At 36.3% G+C, this 23,201-nt stretch overlaps 1 protein-coding gene across 9 annotated transcripts in view; it reads right to left on the bottom strand.

Annotated features, from left to right (window-relative positions):
• Positions 1-23,201, bottom strand: part of ASH1L (ASH1 like histone lysine methyltransferase) — a 205,277-nt gene that overhangs the window by 107,606 nt on the left and 74,470 nt on the right. For all 9 annotated transcript variants that reach the window (XM_055584046.1, XM_055584049.1, XM_055584047.1 and 6 more), the window contains one exon: positions 15,518-15,619. In XM_055584046.1, coding sequence (XP_055440021.1) covers positions 15,518-15,619 — 102 coding nt within the window. The remainder of the gene's footprint in view (positions 1-15,517; positions 15,620-23,201) is intronic.

Genomic DNA, 23,201 nt, shown 5'->3' with positions numbered 1-23,201 from the left:
TAGTGACCCCAATGATCTAGTGGTATTTGTTTGGTGTCTATAGCAACTTTTTAAGACTATAAATAATGTGGGACATTTTCAACTTCTTCTGGCAAGCTATATTAGTTTTACAATGTTATAAAAATAATAGGTCACTTCCCAAGATGCCTAGTTTACTATAAGTGATCACCAGTTATACTTCTTCAAAGTTAATCAATGGATTTCTAATCTCTATGACTTTAAAATTGATACCACTTTAGTTATTCCTTTACAAATTCTAGCCACTCTAGATTACAATCTCATCAGACTATAAGGAAATTTTTCTCAAATTACCAACATCTTCCTTCAAATATATCCAATTGTCTCATTTAAATTCAGTATTTTTAAAATTTAAAACTTTTAGCTGTATTTTTTCTTTTTTAGAAAACTTTTTATTTTCTATTAGGGTACAGCCGATTAACATTGTGACAGTTTCAGCTAAACGGTAAAGGGACTCAGCCATACATATACGTGTATCCATTCTCCCCCGAACTCCCCACCCATCCACACAGCCACATAACTTTAAGCAGAGTTCCACGTGCTATACGGGCCTCACTTGTGGCTCAGATGGTAAAGAATCTGCTTGCAATACAGGAGACCCAAGTTTGACCCCTGCGTTGGGAAGATGCCCTGGAGAAAGACATGGCAACTCACTCCAGTATTCTTGCCTGGAGAATGCCATGGACAGAGAAGCCTGGCAAGCAAGTCCATGGGGTTGTAAAGAGCTAGACATGACTGAGCAACTAACACACACTACCTCACTCACTTGTTCGCTATACAGTAGGTCCTTGTTGGTCATCCATTCAAAATACAGCAGTGTGTGTCCATTCCAACCTCCCAAACTATCTCTTTCCCCAGTCATAAGCCCCCCAACCATAAGTTCTTTCTCTATGTCTGTGAGTTGTTAAGTTCATTTCTTACAATCATTTCTTTTAAGATTTCATATATAAGGAATGTCATATGATAATTCTCCTTCTGACTTAACGTCTCTCTGTATAACAACCTCTAGGTCCATCCATGTTGCTGCAAATGACATTATTTCATTCTCTGTAACGGCTGAGTGATATTCCATTGTATATATGTACATCTTCTTTATCGATTTCTCTGTTGGTGGACATTTAGATTGCTTCCATGTCTTGGCTACTATAAACAGTGCTGCAAAGAACACTGGAGTGTGTGTGTCCTTTTGGACAATGTTTTTCTCTGGGTATATGACCAGAAGTGGGATTCCAGGATCATAGTGTAGTTCTATTTTTAGTTTCTTAAGGAACCTCCATACTGTTCTCCACAGTGGCTGTACCAATTTCCATTTCCAGCAACATTACAGGTGGGTTCCCTTCTCTCCAGACTGTCTCCAGCATTTGTTGTTTATAGATTTTTTGATGATCGTCATTCTGACTGCTGTAGTTTTGATTTGCATTTCTCTAATACTTAGGGATGTTGAGCACCTTTCCATGAGCCTCTTGGCCATGTGTATGTCTTCTTTAGAAAAATGTCTATATATGTCTCTTTAAATATTTTCTTGGGTCCTTTCTCTCTTCTCCTCCAAGGACCCCTATAATGCAAATGTTGGTGAACTTAATTTTGTCACAGAGGTCTTAGGTTATCTTCATTTCTCTTTATTCCTTTTCTTATATTCTGTTTTGTGGCACTGGTTTCTACCATTCTGTCTTCCAGGTCACTTATTTGTTCTTCTGCTTCAATTATTCTGTTATTGATTCCTTCCTGTGTATTGTTCATCTCTGTTTGTTTGTTCTATAGTTCTTCTAGGTCTTTGTTAAACGTTTCTTCTCCTTTTTTCCCTCTGAGGTCCTAGATCATCTCCATTATCATTATTCTGACCCCTTTTCTGGAAGGGTTGCCTATCTTCACTTCATTAGCTGTTTTTCTAGGGTTTTATCATGGTTCTTCGTCTGGGACAAAATTCTCTGCCTTTTCATTTTAACTTTCTGTAACCGTGGTTTTTGTTTTGGAGGTTGCTGAATTCAGTTCTTTTTGCTTCGTCTGACTGCCCTCTATCTGGTGGATGAGACTATCTAAGAGCTTTGAGGAAGCTTCCTACTTTCAGCTATATTTTACTATCATCACTTTAAAATCTTGCCTCCACTGTTTTTATGATAACATACTTTGATTACCTTCCAATTACTTGTGACTGAACTAACTTTAGAGATCCTTAATCCCTAATACTTGTCATTTACCTTTTAGACCTACTTTCCCACTGGGAAAATGCTTATTCTCATAGTTTCAAAGTAATCCTCCTGATTACTTTTCTCAGTAAATGATACCATAAAGCCAACTATTCAAGATTATATATACTGAGAACCAATCATGTGGCTGGAATCATTTGATCTACGCTCAGACAAAATCATCTATTCTCCCCACAAGCCATAAATTTTTGTCTTATGTTAGTTTGATTTCTTGGCCCTATCTACTTTTCTTCATACTACTACAACAACTCAAGACCAAGCTAATCTTATCTCCCTGCCCTAAACTGCTTGCAAGGCTATTAAGACATGTATACAACTCCTCTGATGCTTCTCATACCAAGTGAGAGTATCTAATTCCCCTCCCATGAATATGAGCTACCCTTAGTGAGTTGCTTCTAGAAAAAAGAATTTGATGGAAATATGAATGTGGTGATTTCTAAGGTTATGCTAGAAAAGGAAACACAGCTTTCACCTGGGTTTCTCTCAGGACAGATGCCCTTGGAACCCAGCTTCCACATTGCAAGAAAGTGTAAGAATAAATCTTGGGTTCAAAATTCTGAAAATTATTTTTGTCTCCTCTTTCCTATCATCAACTGCCCAGAAATACCAAAGGTTTTTCATTCTTAAGAATAAATTTAAAACAGAATCTTAAAATGGGTATACTGTTTGGAATTTCATTCCGGAGCCACTCACCTAGGGTTACCTCACACCTTACTTTCTAAATTAATTCCATCTTACCAAATTCTAGTCTGCCAAATCTCTGTTGTTGTTTTTTTCCCTTAACTTTTCTTAATTTATTTTTGGCTGTGCTGAGTCTTTGTTACTTTTCAAGGGCTTTCTCTAGTTGTGGCAAGGGGAAGCTACTCTTTGTTACAGTGCTTGGCCTTCTTACTGCCATGGTTTCTCTTGTTGCAGGACACAACCTTTAGAAGCTGGGCTTCAGAAGTTGCAGCATGTGAACTCAGTACTTGTGACTTGTGGGTTCCAGAGCATGAGTCCAGTAGTTGTGGTGCATGGGTTTAGCTACCTTGTGAAATGCGGAGTCTTCCCAGTTCAGGAATTGAACCTTTGTTTCCTGCATTTGCAGATGGACTCAGGGAAATCCTATCTCTCTTTTTTTTGTTTGTTTGCTTTTGCAGTCTGCTCTATCTAGGACATTATGCTGGGCATGCTATATTTTACTCCTGGCCACACTGCATGGCATGCAGAATCATAGTTCTACAAACAAGGGTGATCATACCATCATGGTTAACTGGGTCATTAAGATCTTTTGCTTTCTGACCCCATAGACTGTAGCTCACCAGGCTCCTCTGTCCATGGAATTCTCCAGGCAAGAATACTGGAGTGGCTTGCCATTTTCTTCTCCAGGGGTCTTGCCAACCTTGGGATCGAACCTGGGTCTCCTGTACTGCAGGCAGATTCGTTACCAACTGAGGTACCAGGGAAGCTCCTTTTAACTTTAGTCAATCTAATATATATCAAACAATATCTCATTAAGAATTTAATTGCATTTTTCTAATAAGTGAGCATAGTTTCACGTGTGCTTAGTCACTTAGTCATGTCCAACTCTTTGTGACCCCATGGACTGCAGCCTGCCAGGCTCCTCTGTCCTTGGGGATTCTCCAGGCAAGAATACTGGAGTGGGTTGCCATGCCCTGCTCCAGGTGATCTTCCCAAACCAGGGATCAAACCCAGGTCTCCCACACTGCAGGCGGATTCTTTACCATCTGAGTCACGAGCAGAGCCTTGTGGTTCATGAAGTATTTTCATGTACTTCACTGCAACTCATAAGCAGTCTTTTGAAATGATGCTATTCAAAAAATTTCCCCATTATTTTTATTGGGTACCTTCACTGGCTTGTTCTGTTTTATTTTTTAAAAAGTTTTACTGAGATATAATTGACATAGGACATATATTAGTTCCACATGTACAACAGTAATAATGATTTTTGTATATACTGCAAAATGATCACCATTACCATGCATAGTTACAAATTCTTTTTACTTCTGTGTGTTTTTCCATTTTCTTAATGTCTTTAGAAGAGCAAAAGTTTAAAAAGTTGATGAAGCTCAATTTATCTAAATTTTTTTTTTTTGCTTTAACAGTTCGTGCTTTTTATCCTACTTAAGACATCTTTGAATATCCCAAGGTCATAAAGATTTCCTACTAAGTGTACTTCTGCAAGTTCTACAGTTGGAGAAACTACATACAGGTATATATTCTATTTCAAGTTAAATTCTACATATGGTATAAGGTCAATGATTTTTTTTATTCCGTAAGTATATCCAGCAGTTCCAACACCATTTGGTACAAAAGATTATCCCTGGTCCACAAAAATATAGTATATGTGCAGAAAATCAATTTAAAAACCTATGGGAATGTCTGTTTTTCTAGTGTCTATTCTGTTTCACTGAAAGATCTATATATCCTTTCACCAAAAACAGTCTTGAGTAATTTATAGTACGTCTTTGTATCAGTCAGTAGAAGTCTTCTAATTTTGTTCTCAAAAAGAGCATACATGTTTTACTTTTTAAGATATTTTATGTATCTATATAAATTATAGAGTTTGGAACTTTATATTTTAAAAAGCCAGCTGGAATGCTGATTGAGATTCCATTAAATCTATCAATTAATTTTAACAGAAGTGACATTTTAACAATACTGATTCCTCCAAACAAATGATTAATCTAGAATATCTGTTTAATCTTTTAACCATTGTCAATAATGCTTCATACTTTTTATCATCTAGATCTTGTATATTTATAACTTTTAATACAATTGTAAATGGTATTTTGCTTACATTTCAATTACTAATTATTCATTGCTGGTATGCAGAAATATATTTTATGTTCAGCTTATATATCTTTCTTAAACTCATTTTCTAGGTGCAGTAGCTTTTTTCTGACAGACTACTTAGAAAATTTCCTATGGATCAAATCATCTGTAAATATACTTTTTTTCTTCTTCCTGTCTTACCTGTATGCCTTTTATTTCTAAGAATTGGGGTTTTTTTGGGGGGCATTTTTTAAAAATTTATTTTTAATTGGAGAATAATTGCTGTACAATGTTGTGGTGGTTTCTGCCACACTTCAACATGAATCAGCCATAAGTATACACATGTCCCCTCCCTCTTAAAACTCCCTCCTACCTTCTGCCACATCCCACCTTACTAGATTGTCACAGAGCACTGGGATGAGCTCCCTACGCTATACTGCAACTACCCATTAGCTATCTATTTTATATATGATATTGTATATATTTCAGTGATACTCTTTTCAATTCATCCCACTCTCTCCTTCCCCCTCTGTGTCCATAAGTATGTTCTTTATGTCTAAGTCTCTATTTCTGTCCTGCAAATAGGCTCATCAGTACCATTTTTCTAGATTCTATATATATGCATTAATAAATGATATTTATTTTTCTCTGACTTCACTGGGTATAAGAGGCTCTAGGTTCATCCCCTCACTAGAACTGACTCATTCATTGCAAATGTATTCCTTTTTATGTCTGAGTAATATTCCATTGTATATATGTACCACATCTTTTTTATCCATTCATCTCCTGATGGGCATCTAGGTTGCTTCCATGTCCTGGCTATTGTAAACAGTGCTGAAATGGACATTGTGGGCATATCTGTCTTTTTCAATTATACATATATAACCTGTTTCAGCGTGTATGTTCAGTAGTGGGTCATATGTTACTTTTGTTCCTAGTTTGTAAGAAATCTCCATAATGTTCTCCATATTGTCTGTATCAATTTACATTTCCACCAACAGTGCAAGAGGGTTCCCTTTTCTCTACATCCTCTCTAGCATTTACTGTTCGTAGATTTTTGATGATGGCCAGCCATTCTGACTGGTGTGAGGGGATACCTCATTGTAGTTCTGATTTGCATTTCTCTAATGCAAGATGTTGAGTGTTTTTTCATGTGTTTATTAGCCATCTGAACGTCTTCTTCAGAGAAATGTCTGTTTAGGTCTTCTGTCCATTTTTTGATTGGGTTGATTTCATGATGTTGAGCTGCTTGTGTATTCTGGAGATTAATCCTATGTTAGTTGCTTCATTTGCAATTATTTTCTCCCATTCTTACTGCTGTCTTTTCATCTTGTTTATGACTTCTTCTTAAAGTAATTATTGCTATATATGTCCCTACTGGCATTTTCTTGATTGTTTTGAGTTTGTAGGCCTTTTCCTTCTCTTGTGTTTCCTGCCTAGAGAAACATTTGTTGTACAGCTGGTTTGGTGGTGCTAAATTCTCCTTACTTTTGTTTGTCTGTAAAGCTGTTGATTTCTCCATCAATTCTGAATGAGATCCAAGATCTTGGTTGTAGATTTTTCCTTTTCATTTCTTTAAATATATCCTGCCATTCCCATCTGGCCTGTAGAGTTTCTGTTGAAAGACCAGCTATTAACTGTACGCGGTTTCCCCTGCATATTACTTGTTGCTTTTCCCTTGTTGCTTTTAATAGCTTTTCTTTGTGTTTAATTTTTGTTAGTTTGATTAATATGTGAAAGAATTGGTGCTTTTCTTTTTAAATGGATGTCAGATTTTGTCAAATGTTTTCTCTTTAGGTACTTAGAAAATTGTAATTTTCTCACTTACTGTTAATTTCATAAGCGATTTTCTAATGTTAATCCAATCCTGCATTTCTGGAATAAAATCACGTGGACGTGGTATGCTAAGCATTCAACATACTGGATTCAATTTGATAACATTTTGTATCATTTGCATTCATGCATAGGAACAATACTAGTCTGTAGTTTTCTGGTAATGTGTGTGTTGCTTGGTTTCAGAATCAGGGTAATGGTGGCCTCATAAAATGCATTGGGAAAATGTTTCTACTTTCTGGAATAGTTTTTGTATAATTAGTATTCTTTTCTTTGCATGTTCATGATTAAAACTATTTGGGTTTTGAATTTTCATTAAAGAAAGGTTTTAAACTACAGGTTGAATTTATTAAATAGATATGAGGCTATTTAGGCTATTTGTTCTTGAGTTTGTAAATGTTTTTTCTCTTTTTATCAAATTTATCGGCAAAAAACTGTTCATTATGCTCCCTTATTAGCCTCCTGTGGTATGTAGCAATTGCAGTGATATCCTTTCTTTCATTCTTGATACTGTTAATTCAGTTTCTTTTTTCTTAATCCTTTTGGCTAGAGTTCACATCTTTAAAAAAATTTTCAGATAAGGAATACACCTTCAGACACAGAAGTGCATGCAGAACACCAGCTACAAGAGTATCTGACCAAAGGAAAAGAATATATAGAACCACGCAAAACTCAGTAGGAGGAAGGAAGTAGGGGGAAAAACAGGAATGTTAGTAGGACTGGAGGTGCCCTTGGTGTGTGGGGGAACTGAAGCAGGGGTCTGATCGCCACATCAGGGCAACTGTCTGAGTCAGAAGAGAAACATTTAAAGCTGGGAGTGAAACAGCTGATCTGTGGCTATTCTCATTCACACCTGTGGAATGAGACTCAGACAGTCCTTGCTGCAGCCATACATACCCCGGACAGGGAAGCAGGTCCCCTGGAAAGCGCAGCAGCTGGGAGCTGGAGTTTAGGGATTGTGGAGCAATCCCAGGGCGAAGGCTGCTGTTGACTGCGGAGAGACGGGTCGAGGGGATGTGAGTGAGGGGACTGTGGTGGGAAATGCCTGTGGAGGAAAGCCGGCAGCCATGGAAGCCAGGCGATACTGCTGAGTCATGTGTAGGGGGTGGAGCCATCACCATAGCCTCTCTCCTCACAGGCCAGCATGTGGAGATGGGAAGGAGGTTCAAAAGGGAGTGGATAGATGTATACCTTTTGGGCTTCCCTGGTGGCTCAGAGGTTAAAGCGTCTGCCTGGAATGCAGGAGACAAGGGTTCGATCCCTGGGTTTGGGAAGATCCCCTGGAGAAGGAAATGTAACCCACTCCAGTATTCTTGCCTGGAGAATCCCATGGACGGAGGAGCCTGGTAGGCTACAGTCCATGGGATCGCAAAGAGTCAGACACGACTGAGCAACTTCACTTTCAAGGCTAATTCACATTGAGGTTTGACAGAAAACAACAAAATTCTGTAAAGCAATTATCCTTCAATAAAAAAATAAATTAAAAAAGAATTTTTTCAGTAAACCAGTATAAGCTTTCAGCAATTTTTCTATGCTATTTATTTTCACTCTTGTATTTGTCAAATTTTCTTCTGCCTAACTTGGGTTTAACTTGCCGTACTGTCTTTAGCTTCCTACAGGTGAGAGTTTGGGCTACTGACCTAGACCTTTATTATTTTATAATGTAGCTATAAAGCTAAGAACACAGACTTAGCTATACCCTGTAAATTTTTATGTATTATCATTTTTATTCAATTTATTTCTGGACTTCCCTGGTGGTACAGTAGATAAGAATCTGCCTCTGAATGCAGGAGACATAGGTTTGATCCTTGGTCTGGAAAGATTCCATATGGCGAGGGGGTAACAAAGCCTATGAATCGAACTACTGAAGCGTACCCACCTACAGCCTGTGCTCTACAACAACAGAAGTCACCGCAAAGAAAAGCCCCATGCGGCACAGTGAAGAGTAGTCCCTGCTCACTAAAACTAGAGAAACCTTTGTGCAGCAACAAAGACCAATCACAGTCAAACAAATAAACAAATAAAACAAATAAAATATTTAAACAAATTAAAAAAAATTCTATCTGTGATTTCCTCTTTGACTTATGCAGTATTTAGAAGTGTGTTGTTGGGCTTCCCTGGTGGCTCAGTAGTAAATAATCCACCTGGCAAAGCAAGAGACATGGGTTTGATCCCCAGTCCAGGAAGATTCCACACAATGCAGAGTAACTAAGCCATGTGCCTCAAATACCGAGCTCATGAACCACAACTACTGAAGCCTGTGCTCCTAGAACCCATTCTCCACAACAAGAGAAGCAATGAGAAACCTGTGCACTGCAACGAGAGAGTGGCCCCAGCTGACGCAACTACAGAAAAAGCTCACGAAGCAACAAAGACACAGCACAGTCATAAATACATACATAATTTTTTTTTAAAAGGGATGTGTTGCTAAATTTTCACTTTTTGGGGGGGGATGTCAAGATACCTTGTGTTACTTAGTAACACAAGTTATTTGTGTTACTGAATTCTAATTCAATTTCACTGTGTTCTTAAAATATATTCTATATGATTTCAATCTTTTAAAGTTTATTAAGAAGCTTTACAGCCCAGAATATGATAATAGCTTGGTATAATTTCACATGAACATCAAAAAGAGTATGAGAACAGGGTGTTGTCTATTTACTTATTGACAATTCCTGGAATGCTTCGATTCTTTGGTAAAGCCATGTTTCCAACTAGCATGACTTTTCTGTGTGAAGAACATTTCTAGTACTGTAAACCTGCTGACAACAAATCTTTTAAGTTGTTTTTCTGATTATGTTTATTTTGCCTTCATCTGTGAAGGGTATTTTTCTGGTTCAAGAATTTTAAACTGATACTTTTTTTTCCCCTGTCAGCATTTTAAAGACATCATTTCATTGTCTTCCTGGTTAGGATTTGTGGAACTTCATGGACCTATGGGTTTACAACGTTCATTAAACTATTAATTAATTATGGAAGATTATTTTTCAAATGATTTTTATTTCTAACTCCCTCCTTGTAAGACTCAGCTCCTATGTATGTTGGCCTTCCTGATATTGTACAAGTTAATAAAACCGCGTTCATTTTATATCAGTCTTCTTACCCCACATTTACATTTCGTTTTTATTATTTAAAAAAAATTTTTGGTCGTGCTGGGTCTTTGTCATGGCATGTGGGCTTTCTCTAATTGCAATGAGTGGGCTTAGTTGCCACAAGGCATGTGAAATCTTAGTTCCCTGACCAGGGATCCAACCTGCGTCCCCTGCATTGGGAGGGTGTGTTCTTAACTACTGGACAACAAGGGAAGTCCTTACACTTCATTTTAGATAGATTTTAATAGTATTGCTTCAAGTTCAAAGAATTTTTCTTCTGGAGTGTCTAATCTACTGTTGTCCCATTCAGTGAAATTTTCATTTCAGATATTTATCATCTAAAGAAGTTAACCCTAGATTTTAAAAATAGCTTCCATATTCACTATTCACTATATTCATGTTTTCCTTTAAATCCTCAAAGATAGCTATTTTAGTGTATTTGTCTGTTAATTCCATCACATACTATTTCTGTGCCAGTTCCCACTACTATTCCATATTCCATTTAGTCATATTTTCTTGCTTCTTGGCATGTCTATTAATTTTTGATTGATGCCAAATGCTGTAATGATACATTGTTAAGTGTTTCAATTTTGCTGTCTTCCTTTTTAAAATGTTAAGTTGAACAAATTGAATATACATAGTTCTGGTTGATTCATCTGCCTTTCAATTGCAAGATAAAGGCTGGCATTCCTGTGTTGCTAGAGTAAATGCAAATGCCAGGTAAACCAAGATCAAGGATACCCTAATCAAAAAAGAAACTCAGCTTTACAATGAAGAGAAATTAAATCTTCCTTTGGCTCTGCAAGGCAACTGGAGGCGCTACCGATCTACAACAAAATTTTATTCATGTTTTTCTTTGTCTCACAAGCAATATACATCTGCACGAGACATAGAAGGTGAGTGTGAGCTTGTGTTCAGGAACTCTTTCTTCTGCTTCACCCAAAGCTAAAACTGAAATAAGGATCCAGCTTCTGTGATAGATTTGTTTCTATCTGCTCTTGCACTGGAGTCACCATTAGGGTGTTACACATTCATGAAGGGAAATCTGATGGAAACCTCTGTCTGCTAGAGTCCTAGGCTTTGCGCTTTGTCTCTTATCAACTGAATGTGTTCCAATAAGCAGGCTCAATATCACCAGGACTCAAGCAGGTGTCAAAGACCTCTAACGCTATTTGTTTTTGTTGAATCAAGCTTTCTGGACATTTCTGGTTTTCTATTTACTTATTTCAAAGTTCAGCAAGGTATTAAGAAATGTTTCCCACATTGTACTTAGTTTCAGGCATCAAGAAGATTGTTTACTCTGCACATCTAATCTACCACACTGGAAATAAAGAGCTCTAATTTATTTCAATGTAACCTGAATTTTAATAGTCTCCTTTCCTCACCTAAAGCCCTCAAACTGCTCTAACTTTACATCTGTTTTTCAAAAAATCTTTTCCCCAATCATTTTACACTTTCTGTCTACACCTTTCTTGACTTCCGTATGACATCTGACATTAAGAGGCTTCTATGACATGTACTCTTTACTTTTTATATTAAAAAAACTATTTAAAATTTTATGGCATTCACTGACATCTTTTAATCCACTTTCTTCTCAAATTTAACGTATCTTGAATCTCCAACTCTGTCATCTTTTCAAATTACACTTTCTCTCTGGGCAACCTCATTCACTGCCAGATTCAAGTTTATATACACACTGCTAGATCCGTATCTCTACCACAGGCATCATAAACTATAAACCACACCTTCCAAATGGCTAACATTTCTATCTCAATAACCTAAAGACAGTTTAATATATCCAAACCTAAAGCCATTATCTGCTGTCTCTACACATTTCTCAAGCAACACTCCATTCTCCATACTGTAATGTTATGCATTTTTCTAAAATGCACATGTGGCACATTATATTATTATTCATAAATATCTGCTTGCTCCTCCCTTAGTAGGATTATACTTCCCATACTTCTTTGACATAAGACTTAATCATGTGACTTGCTTTGGCACTAAAATGTGAGAAGTAATGTATATTACCTCTGGACAGAACTTTTAAGAGCTAGTTAGTGCATCACTATGGTCCTTCACTCTTTTTCATAAGACAAGTAACACTCCAGACAGATAGAAGCTGCTCCATCAGACTCGATACTAGAGAGAAGATAACATGGAGCAGAACCATCATGGTCAAACAGCATGAACAAAAAATGTCTTTGTTGTTTTAAGTCACTGAAATTTTGGGATTTTTTTTTTTTAGCACTGCAAAAGTTAGCTTACTCTGGTTGATACGATACACCAAATACTTTTCATCTTTCTTGTTCAAAATCCTTTGATAGCTCCCAACTGCATCTATCATAAAATCTCAATTCTGTCAAATAAGAAAATACACTGTATCTAATAAAATCCATTATTACTTTCTCAACTTCATGTCCTTGTCCCACTCGTCTACTCAAATTATAGTAGCATATAGGTCACATTTTCAGTACGTCAGTGGTTAGTAGTTGAGTACCTCTGTGTGTCATAACATTTTGTATACCGGCTTGTTATAAAATTTAACACTTTTTAATTGGTGAATATGTCTGAATCCTTGAGGGCAGGAACCTTATTTTATTCATGCTTGTATCCCCAGTGCTCTGTACATATAGTAACCCTAAATAAGTATTATTTACTAAAATAAAACATTTTGGTGATTTTCTTCATAGGTGTGTTTCTTATTGAAATCTAATTCTTTTTTTTCTTTGGGAGTTGGCAAACCTCTTCTTTAAAAAGATAGTAAATATTTTAAGACTTTTGAGGACACATATAATTTCTTGCACATATTATACTTTTTTCTTTCCCTTTAAGAAAATTAAAAAAAATCCTTTAAAAATGTAAAATCAATTCTTAGCTTGAAGACTGAACAATAAAGATGCTTTGGACAACACTTAGTCCATAGGCTGTGGTTTGCTGAACCCTGATCAAGGCTGATACCATCAAAAGTAGTCACTCATTGTGAAAGAGTTTCAAAGTCTCCCCAAAGTAGTATAAACCACAAAGTACTATGAGACAAAACTATCATTGCTATTTCAACTCCACTGTACCTTTGGCACTATGGTACTAATAAAAACTTCAAATATGGTGAAGATAATAATCAAATAAAAATTAAATACCATATTGATATAATTTGACAGTGAGGCCTTATGCTGATGAAGAAATGAAATTTTCTGATGTTGGTGCTAGTGGTAAAGAACTCGCCTGCCAGTGCAGGAGACAGAGGAGATGCAGGTTCGATCCCTGGGTTGGGAAGATCCTTGGAGAAGGAAATGGCAACCCACTCCAGTATTCCTCCCTGGAGAGTCCCATGGACAGAAAAGCCTGGTGGGCTACAGTCCATAGGGTTGTAAAGAGTCGGACACGACCATGCACCACAATCATAGGTCATTAAATGATCTGCTAAGCAAAACCACATGGACAGAAAGCTAAGAAATAATATGTCACTTCCTTGCTAAAACTTTCAAAGGCTTCTAAGTGTTATCAATGAGACTCTACATGATTGGTCCTCACATACCTTTCCAGCTTCATATTCAGTTGCTGTCTTTACTCCAACCACACTGGCTCCTTAATTTTTTAAACTTACTGCTCTCCCCTTTACATGTATAACTCCCATTGCTGGGAATGAAACTATCACTCCCCATTTTGCCTGATAATACTGATAAATTAAAAATGATTTCCTACTAATAGAGATGCAAATGTAGAGAATGGACTTGTGGACAGAGCGGGTGACAGAAAGTGGGACGAATTGAGAGAGTAGCATTGATGTATATAAACTATCATGCGTAAAATAGTGGGAAGCTGCTGTATAGCACAGGGAGCTCAGCATGGTGCTTGAGATGACCTAAAGGGGTGGGATGGGGGATGGGTAGGAGGGAAGCTCAACAGAGAGGGGATACGTGTATACTTACAGTTGATTCATGTCATTGTACAGCAGAAACTAACACAACATAGTAAGGCAATTATCCTCCGACTTATAAATTAATTAAAAAAAAACTCCACGATTTCCTACTCTCCAATCCTCTAAAAAGGTAGAAGACAATTATCATTCTCTATTTTTTTTTTTTGGTAAACACACATATTATCAGTAAGAAGAAAACTGAGAGCACAATCTGTATACTGTATAAAGTATACAGATATGATATACTGTATGAAGAGGTTAGTATAGTGTTAGTTGCTCAGTCATGTCCAACTCTCTGAGATCCCACAGACTATAGCCTGCCAGGCCCCTCTGTCTGTGGAATTCTCCAGTCAAGAATACTGGAATGGGCTGCCATGCCCTTCTCCAGGGGATCTTCCTAACCCAGGGACTAAACTCAGGTCTCCCATATTACAGGCAGATTCTTCACCGTCTGAGCCACTAGTGAAGCCCCATGAAGAGGTTATATATATTAAAATACATAAATGACAACTTTTAACAGTTGATTTGAAATAAACATTAATAGAGGTTCTTCTTACAACCTCAAATTGTTTCACAAATCTCAAAGATGTGTAAATGCTACTGGAAACTATCACTTTACTAGACAACTTTATATATATCTAAGTCTTTATTAGATAGCTCCAATCTACAGTCCCCATTACATTCCATACCCCATTATCTCAATTCAACTTTCAAAATCTCTATTTTTGTGTCTGCCTATCTTTGTAACTATTCATTTTGAATTATCCCTTTAAACTACATCAAAATCACTATACCTCTACAAACTTTCAGTTATAAGATAAATTAAATACTAAGGATGCAATATACAACATAAGTAAAATTAGCACTGCTGTATGTTATATATTAAAGTTGTTAAGAGAGTAAATCCTAAGAGTTATCAGCACAAGGAAAAAATGTGTCTCTTATTTTGTACCTGTATGAGATGATGGATGTTCACTAAACTTATTGTGGTGACTCTTTCATGATATAAGTAAGTAAAATCATTAGGTTGTACACTTTATACAGAGCATATTATATCTCAATAAAACTGGAAGAAAAAAATAAAATCACCATATCTCATGGAGTAGGCTTAATTGGTCATAAAAGGGGTAAAAGGGGACTACTGTTTTATTATTTCAATGTGTGGGTGCTAAGTCGCTCAGCTGTATCTGACTCTTTGTGGTCCCATGGACTAGCCAGACAGGCTAATTTTTTAAACTTAGGCAAGAATACTGGACTGGGTTGCCATTCCCTTCTCAAAGGGATCTTCCCAACCAAGGGATCAAACACAGGTCTCCTGCATTGTAGGCGGATTCTTTACCATCTGAGCTACCAGAGAAGCCCTATTTTTTCATTATACATTATTATTCTCATACTGCAGGACCATTTACTTGTTTTTTCTATAGTATTATATTCCAAGCCAATTTAAATTGTAGTCTATAGTGTAAATCTATTGTAAGGGAGTTCCCTGGTGGTCTAGCAGTTACAATTTGGCTTAGAGGTTCAATCCCTGGTCAGGAAACTGAGATCTCCCAAGCTCCATAGTAAGGTGAGGCCAAAAAAGAAAAAATATATATATATATTTTCCAAGTCTGTTCACAAGTAACAGATGGGAAATTATCTTAAGAGTCTATTAAAACAATAGCCCTTACCTGTTGAAGAAGTACTCTCAGATGAAGACCTCTTTCGTGTAGGGCTACAGTTTGTGCTCTCTGATGGTCGCTGGGAAGACTTATCTGAGGCTGGCTGGGAACCTGGAGAGACAGGAAAAGACAGAAATCATAGGAAAATCCAAGTCCAGAAATAATGTGAAACCATTCTGTGTTGGAACTGTAATATTTTAGCTGTTGCCACTGCAATTCTCTGTAATAATATGACTTTAAAGCTGACAGTAAGAGTACATTACTCGAAGGAGAAATCACACTGGATGTTGCGCACAGAATTTCACAGGTCTCAAATACATAATTTACATTAACAGAGGAAAGACTAGTTATAGTGGAAGGATGAAAAAATATATAATTTAGTTTTTATGTATTACCGCTATCAAACATATTATTAAGATATCTATTGATAAAAATCACTAGCAATAACCTGATCAACTCTGTTCCTGATTATTGACTCAAATTCATCATATAAACTGACAAAACTACAATGCAATTAATTAGGAACAACTGATGCGAGAAAAGCAGGTCCAACCTGAGCATTTTACTTAATAGAATCAGAGATGAAAATTAAAAGCTGAACCTCAAATCCATACACGCCACATAATCCACAGAGATCATTCAGAAGGAATTTGTGATTATCTATGCAACAGACTAAACCTCCTTTATCACTTACACTTAAGGTTCCTTGGTTATACACATAAAAGTTCATGAAGATAAAGAAACTCCATTTCCTTAAAAGAAAAAAAAGGCTCATACTCTTCTCAAAAACCTCAAATAAATGCAGCATAATTTACAAAACTCTTACTCAAGAGAAAGTATGTCATTCAGGAAAGATTATTTTCCTGAACAAAATATACTTGGTTCTGATACTGGACTTCTTATACCCTAAAAAAGCCACTTGTTGAGAATACATAATGAGCAACTGTTTGTCAAAAAACTAGTAGCAGTCTGAAATGTTCACTTTTAACTTGAAAAAACAAAATCTTACACATAACTGGAGGCTCAAAAGGTACAAGAAATTAAATATCTGAAGATGAGATTTTTTTAAAGATCTGTTTCTAAATCAGAGTTAACTCCTTACTGAAATGACTAAATGACTGACTGACAAACAGGACAACTTGGGAATAGAAGAACTCACTGGAGCTAAGTTTCTAATATTTTTGTTTCTGGAAAAAAATAGTGAACCATGAACTTTGTTTTAATCACTCAGTGTCTTAAATCACATCACTATAAATATTCTTTCAAGCAGGCTTTTTTTTTTAGCATTGCTCTGGTGAGATGTAAGATTATGTGTTGCCATTCAAGAATAACAAGTTACATTTGGGGGAAATTGATGTTATGACAGAATATCCCATTTTGGAAACACAGTGATGACTACTGTAAGCTATAATTAAGGAGCAAGACTATTTATTGTTGAATCTTAAAAACAGATACAAAGGGATTTTTAAAAACCAACAATACAATAAATCCCCCTAGAGTGTGGTTCAGAAAAGATTTCCATTAAAGAGCTAAACTATCACAATAAAATATCTAAGAAGTAAAAGCCCAGGCATCAGTGAAGACATAAGTTTAAGCATTAATACTGAAAAATTCCTATACTGGACAGGACAGATAAGTATTTCCTACTCAGACACACAGCCAAGACAGAAGACAACAGTGGCCAAGAAGCTTGAGACATCACTGAACTCTCTTTATCATTATTCTGATGAATGGGCAATCTTAGATTAAGCACTAGGGAAAGAAGGGATTGGAAAGCACTTTTTATAAAGTCTTCTCTCTGTTATAAACTTACATTTATTGAGTATAGTTTATATGTTTGGCACTATGCTAGACATTGTGGAGGTGGGTGAGGGAGAGATAGTAAAAACAGTGTAATAGTTTCTGCCCTCAAGGAGCTTATTTAGGGTCTTGTATGTTATCATGTATTACACTTCAGGTGGCATTTGAGCCATCCATTCTTGAGCTCCGTCTTCAGTTTCTAGGCTATTTGGCCACGTTTCCCAAATTTCTTGGTCATCTTCAAGAAAGTCTTGATGAAGGCTTCAACTATACCTTTGATCATCAGGATATCCTGAGAATCACCCTGCCTGGCCTCACCCACCTCAGGGTAAAAGAGGGTACAGGCACTTTCTTCAAAGCTCCTTCTTTTGGTGGCATCTGGAGCTGCAGAGGAGGCAGTGGGAGGTGGAATGGGGGTCAGATCCCCGGAGACCGTTATTGGCAGCTTTGTACAGCAATTCCTGAGAAACTGAAACAATTGAGAGAGAGATGGCTTAGCTCACTTAGCTTCGGAGCCATTTTTCATTTCCTGAAAGTAATGGAGGCCAGCAGCCTATTCTTAGGATGTAATAGGAAACGAATAAAACTTCATTCAGGAAGATCCTCATTTTTTATTTTAAAGTCTGAATTCCCTGATCATACAGAGTAGAGCTGTTCTTCACAATTTTTCGTATTTAAGGGGGAATAAAGTTGTATCCCTGAAGATACAGATCTCTAGGGCTTGATAATCAGCTGATCTAGACCTTTATTTCACTTAAAAACATTGCTTACAGGAGGAGTAAGAGGAGGAGGGTAGGGATACCTGAGGGAAAAAAACATTAACTAAAGATGTAAAGCAATCAAGTTTAAGACTAGAAAATGATGATATAAACTTATACGAAAGAGCTAAATAACCTGTTAAAGACTTTTAAAAGCATGCTAAAACTGGCCTAATAACAGAAATTATAAAACATGTTCTCTAATACTACCAGAAACACAATGTTTTCTAAGTGCCATTATGCAATTGGGTGGATAGGGGAGAACAAGACAATGCCCAGAGAATGAGTATGCTCATTTCAAGAGACCAACATACTTCCGTTTCAGAATGCAATGCAGAGTGGAGGGTAGCAGTATTAAGCACATGAACTATGGAGCGCAGTATCCTGAGTTTTGACTCCTGGCACTGCTATGAATTGAAAAATAAGTTCTAGGCAAGTAAACATACTGGAATGTGCATTTAATAAAACATTCTTAACTAACATGGTTGTTTTTTTTTTTTTTTTGACATGGTTGTTTTGAGTTCCAAAATGAGATAATGTAAAAAACTCAGAAGGCTTTGACAGATGTTATATATTTTTTTGACATTTATTTTGTTTTTTTATTTATTTTTATCTTATTTTTTAAATTTACAATAACAGATGTTATATTAATTGGCTCCTTAGGTTTATCATAGAACTTTTAGACTCTAAATACTTAATAATGTCATTGATATGCATAAACAACCACTCAATATTAAAATTAAAGAGGGACAGAGCCTTGCATCCAATTAGGAACCAGAACTATTCGAGAATGTCAAGCATCTATCTTAAACATAAAGAAGTACTAGTAAAATAAGTACCTCTAATTAAGAAGTACTATTAAGATAGGTAACTCCAGGGCTGGTAGGTAATCATAAGGTTGGAAAAAGCTCCTCTGAAGTGTATCTCCTAATTCACTGACTCTTCATCATAGCTTCCCCAGCTTTGGGATTATATCAATAAAATATGATGTGCTCAAAGGATGAGTCAGAACCAGAAAGTGTTTGGTTCTCTGTTCAGCTCTGTACCAGTGGAGAAAGTAGTTTTCTGCTTCTCTTGTTTGGCTCTTTGGTTCTTCTAAATCATGGCTGATTCCTTAAAGGAGTTATTGCCCTGTTATCATCTCCACCCTGTGATGAATATTTGTTCATGTGTCATCAGTGGTCATTTTATGATGAGATGAGATTGGGCACATTCAGGGTGGTATGGCCGTAGCATCAGCGGTCATTTTAGATCTGCCTGGAGGGCTAAGTGAAGACTCTCCACTCCTCACAAGACAGGAGGTATGTTTGTATTCCAATTCATGAAAATCTGATACTTCCTCAAAGAATACACACGGGGAACACATATACTTCTAAATATCGGAGAATTCTCATGGAAATGAGTTCTCATTTCTCATTACATCAGAAGCAAGCAGAGAATATTAATGGGAACTCCTCAATTTACTATTTGGTAGAAACCCTACTGAGTGTCTCATCACTCAGATAACAGCTTCAGAAATATATTTAGGAATTCTATACATATAAATGAAGGAAAGAGAAATTAAAGATAAATCATAAACGTAATATGTAAATAGAACTGGAATTTAACATAAATGTAAGGTAAAAACTACAAGTAAATTATTTTCCTTCAGTTGAGACATTCATGTAAAAAAGAAGGTGGACTACTACTAAGGAGGGAAACTGAAGAGAGACAATACTATTAATTGGGATAATAATAAGAAATTAAGAATTAAAAAAAAACCTTGGAAATGTGAGGGAGCCTTGCAAGTGGTTTTGACTGTGGAATCTCTGGGTTTTTATTTGACCATTATTGGATGAACTTTTAAAGACAGAGACAGGTTTGGGGGAAACATCTGTGCCAAATTAGACAAAAAAGGAAAAGAGATGGTACTTTTATAGCAAAGTCATAAGATGAAACCATGGATAAGAATGTTGAAACTTAAGAAAGCAAAAAGAACATACCTACATTTAAAAGGGATTAAGAACCTGGAAATTTTTATATTATACACAAAAACATGCGGAAACCAAAAAGCTGTTCTCAAGTTGATTGGTCACAAGAGATCTTGACTGATGTCTACAGAGGACAAACTGAAACAAATCTAAGATAAAAAAGAAATAACTACATTTACAGATGCCTGGGTGTGAGGACAGAGTCATACAGGCAAAGATATCGGCATAAATAGAAAAAATTCCTACTGATAACAGTGTGCAGGAGAGGTAGAAGGCATCACAGAACACTGGAATAAAGTGTCAACGTAATTACTTCACTGAAGCCTTGAGTGTCCTAGGCTAAAAAACAAGGAACTTCCAAATGTAAGCTGGCAAAAGAACACAGTGAATGAAACTGACAGCTGGTTGGATAAAACAGGCATTTCTTTAGTCTAAATCTACTATTAAAACTTTAACAACAACATAGTATGAGTTTTGGTTATACTCTGCTGAGAGTTCAGCACTACAATCCCCAGTAACTAGGGGATGGTTTGAATGAGCTGTTTCGGGTTTCTAATGTTATACGTATCTTTGGGTCAACTATGGAAAAACAGATTAACCACGCTAGACTCGGACACTGTGCAGTAATCAGTTCATAGATACTATAAATTTATTTTTAAATAACACATTTAAAAGTAATTTCTAAAATTTACATTGCTCCTTCCCACCAAAACTAAAGCATGTCCCCAAATTCTAAGAAATTCCTCTTCTTCTATTATTTATAAGTCAAGACTACTGGTAATGTTTGTTAAATGGTGACTGAATCAAAACTGGTTATAACTAAAATGGACGCCATAGGAGAAGAATATGAACATAAAATATCAACGATGTGGAAATCTCTGATCAAGTCTTCTTGTTTCCAGAAAGTTCTGAATCCTTCGCTATGGTTCACAGACCATAAGAATCCCGGAAGCTTCTTCTGAATGAGCTGAATGCTGAGATAAAAACTGGTTCCACAATAAAAACAGCTGTTTCCAATTGTGGGAAATTTATTTACTGAAAGCAATGCATTTCATCTGACTCACCAATTAAACGCAGTACAAGAATGATTCAGAGTCTGTGCTGGTGATTTTTATGCTAAAAAGTCCATGTTTTTCTCCTTCCAATTAGGTTATTTCTCAGTGTCCAAATCAGATAATTCACTGAAATGGAATTCCTCTGGAAATTCCCAGAACTGTACTAATCACCACAATAAATTTTCTGATTTCATCGCCACATGTTCACACTTCACTTATGAGTGTATCTTATATATCACCCTAGAGAAACTGTCAGAAATCAGAAAATTCTGATCAACGTCACATTCAGTTAAAAAGAAAATAAGACTCAATACACTGTGCTTCAACCATTATGCTTCTACTATAGTAAATAAGCTTTTTCCAAACAAAAAGAAGATTTGAAAAGACCCCGATGTTGGGAAGGATTGAAGGCAGGAGGAGAAGGGGACAACAGAGGATGAGATGGTTAGATGGCATCACCGACTCAATGGACATGAGTTTGAGTAAACTCCAAGAGTCGGTGATGGACAGGGAGGCCTGGCGTGCTACAGTTCATGGGGTCACAGAGTCAGACATGACTGAGTGACTGAACTGAACTGAATAGGTTGCAGGTTCTAGCACGGGCAGTTAGCTATGAATTGAAAATGCCGAAAACCATTGATTGTGTCTGACACTCCAGTCAGAAACTTCCTCACCAGTCCTATTTCATGTCTACTTAACAAAGATACTTAAATAAACAGAATTAGTTATCAAGAACTGGGTGAAACCAGAAACCTGGCCACATTTAAGAGTATAATTTTACTACAAGTTTATTTGCATCAAGCTGATTTTAGACTTTTAATATATAACAGTGTATTAATAGAACAGTATGAAAATTTAAAAAATAAGCTATCATTTATAAAACAACTAGTTTTCTTTTCAAAGCTTTCTGAGATTTGTTTAGTTCAAAACTGCTGAAGTGATTAAATCTGTTTGATTCCTTACAATGAAAACAAGGACAGAAAGGTTAAATGCCTTGTTCTAGACTGTGTATCTATCATTTCTGCCTGTGCCCTGATCTGATTTATTCAACATAAATGATCAAATATGCCTGTTTTATTTTAACTAACCCTTATGATAAATCTACTCAACACAAATAGTAAAGAATATTTTTTATTTTTTCCTTAATCAGTTAGAGATTGGTTTCATTTGGCAATCAGTACTTAAAAAAAAAAAAAAAAAACTAAACTAAACTGATTGGAATAAATTTAAGCTTACAGAAAAGTTATAAAGTCAGTTATCATACGTCTTTTACACTCAACTTTCCTTAATGTTTTACTTAACTATGGCATATTTGTCAAAACTATGAAATTGACATTGGCATAATTTTTCCACTCATGTTCTTTTCATGTTCCAGATTTTAATCTGGATATCACTGTATTTAGTTATCAAGTCTCCTTAATTTTCTCTGATCTGTGATGGCTGCCTCAATCTTTCCTTGTTTTTCCAGGTCTTTGATACTCTTCAGAAGTACTGGCCAAGTATTTTGTACAAGGTCCTCCACTCTTGCCCCTGCTCCTGTTTTTCTGAAGTTTTCATATGTTTACACTGGGATTAAGGGTTTTTGTACAGAGTAACAGAGGAATGAAGTTCCCTTCTATCACATTATATCAGAGGATACATATTACCATCATGATTTATCATTGGTGAAATTATACTTTCACTCGGTTTAAAGTGCTGTCTGCTAGGGGTCTTCACTGTAAAGTTACTACTTTCCCCTTTCCATAATCTGTTCTTGGGAATTAAGTCACTAAATTCAGTCCATATTCAGGAGTTAATTTTCACCTTCTTGAGGGAACAGTCTACATACATTATTTGGAATACTTCTGTAATGATGATCCACTCCAGTATTCTTGCTTGGAAAATCCCATGGACAGAGGAGCCTGCATGGGCTACAGTCCCTGGGGTCCCAAAGAGTGGGACACGACTGAGCAAATTCACTTTCACCCTCTATTTATTTACTTAATCATTTGTATCAGCACGGACTCATGAACATTTACCTTAATCTTAGGTTCTAATTGCATAATGTCATTATTTAGTTGCTTAAACTGTTCCAGCTTTGGGCACTGGACAGCTGTTTCAGGATAATAAT

This window comes from Bubalus kerabau, chromosome 6 (assembly GCF_029407905.1).
Source record: "Bubalus kerabau isolate K-KA32 ecotype Philippines breed swamp buffalo chromosome 6, PCC_UOA_SB_1v2, whole genome shotgun sequence".
Taxonomy (NCBI): Eukaryota; Metazoa; Chordata; class Mammalia; order Artiodactyla; family Bovidae; genus Bubalus; species Bubalus kerabau.
The sequence above is the reverse complement of the archived record's forward strand: the minus strand, read 5'-3'. Positions and strand labels throughout refer to the sequence as shown.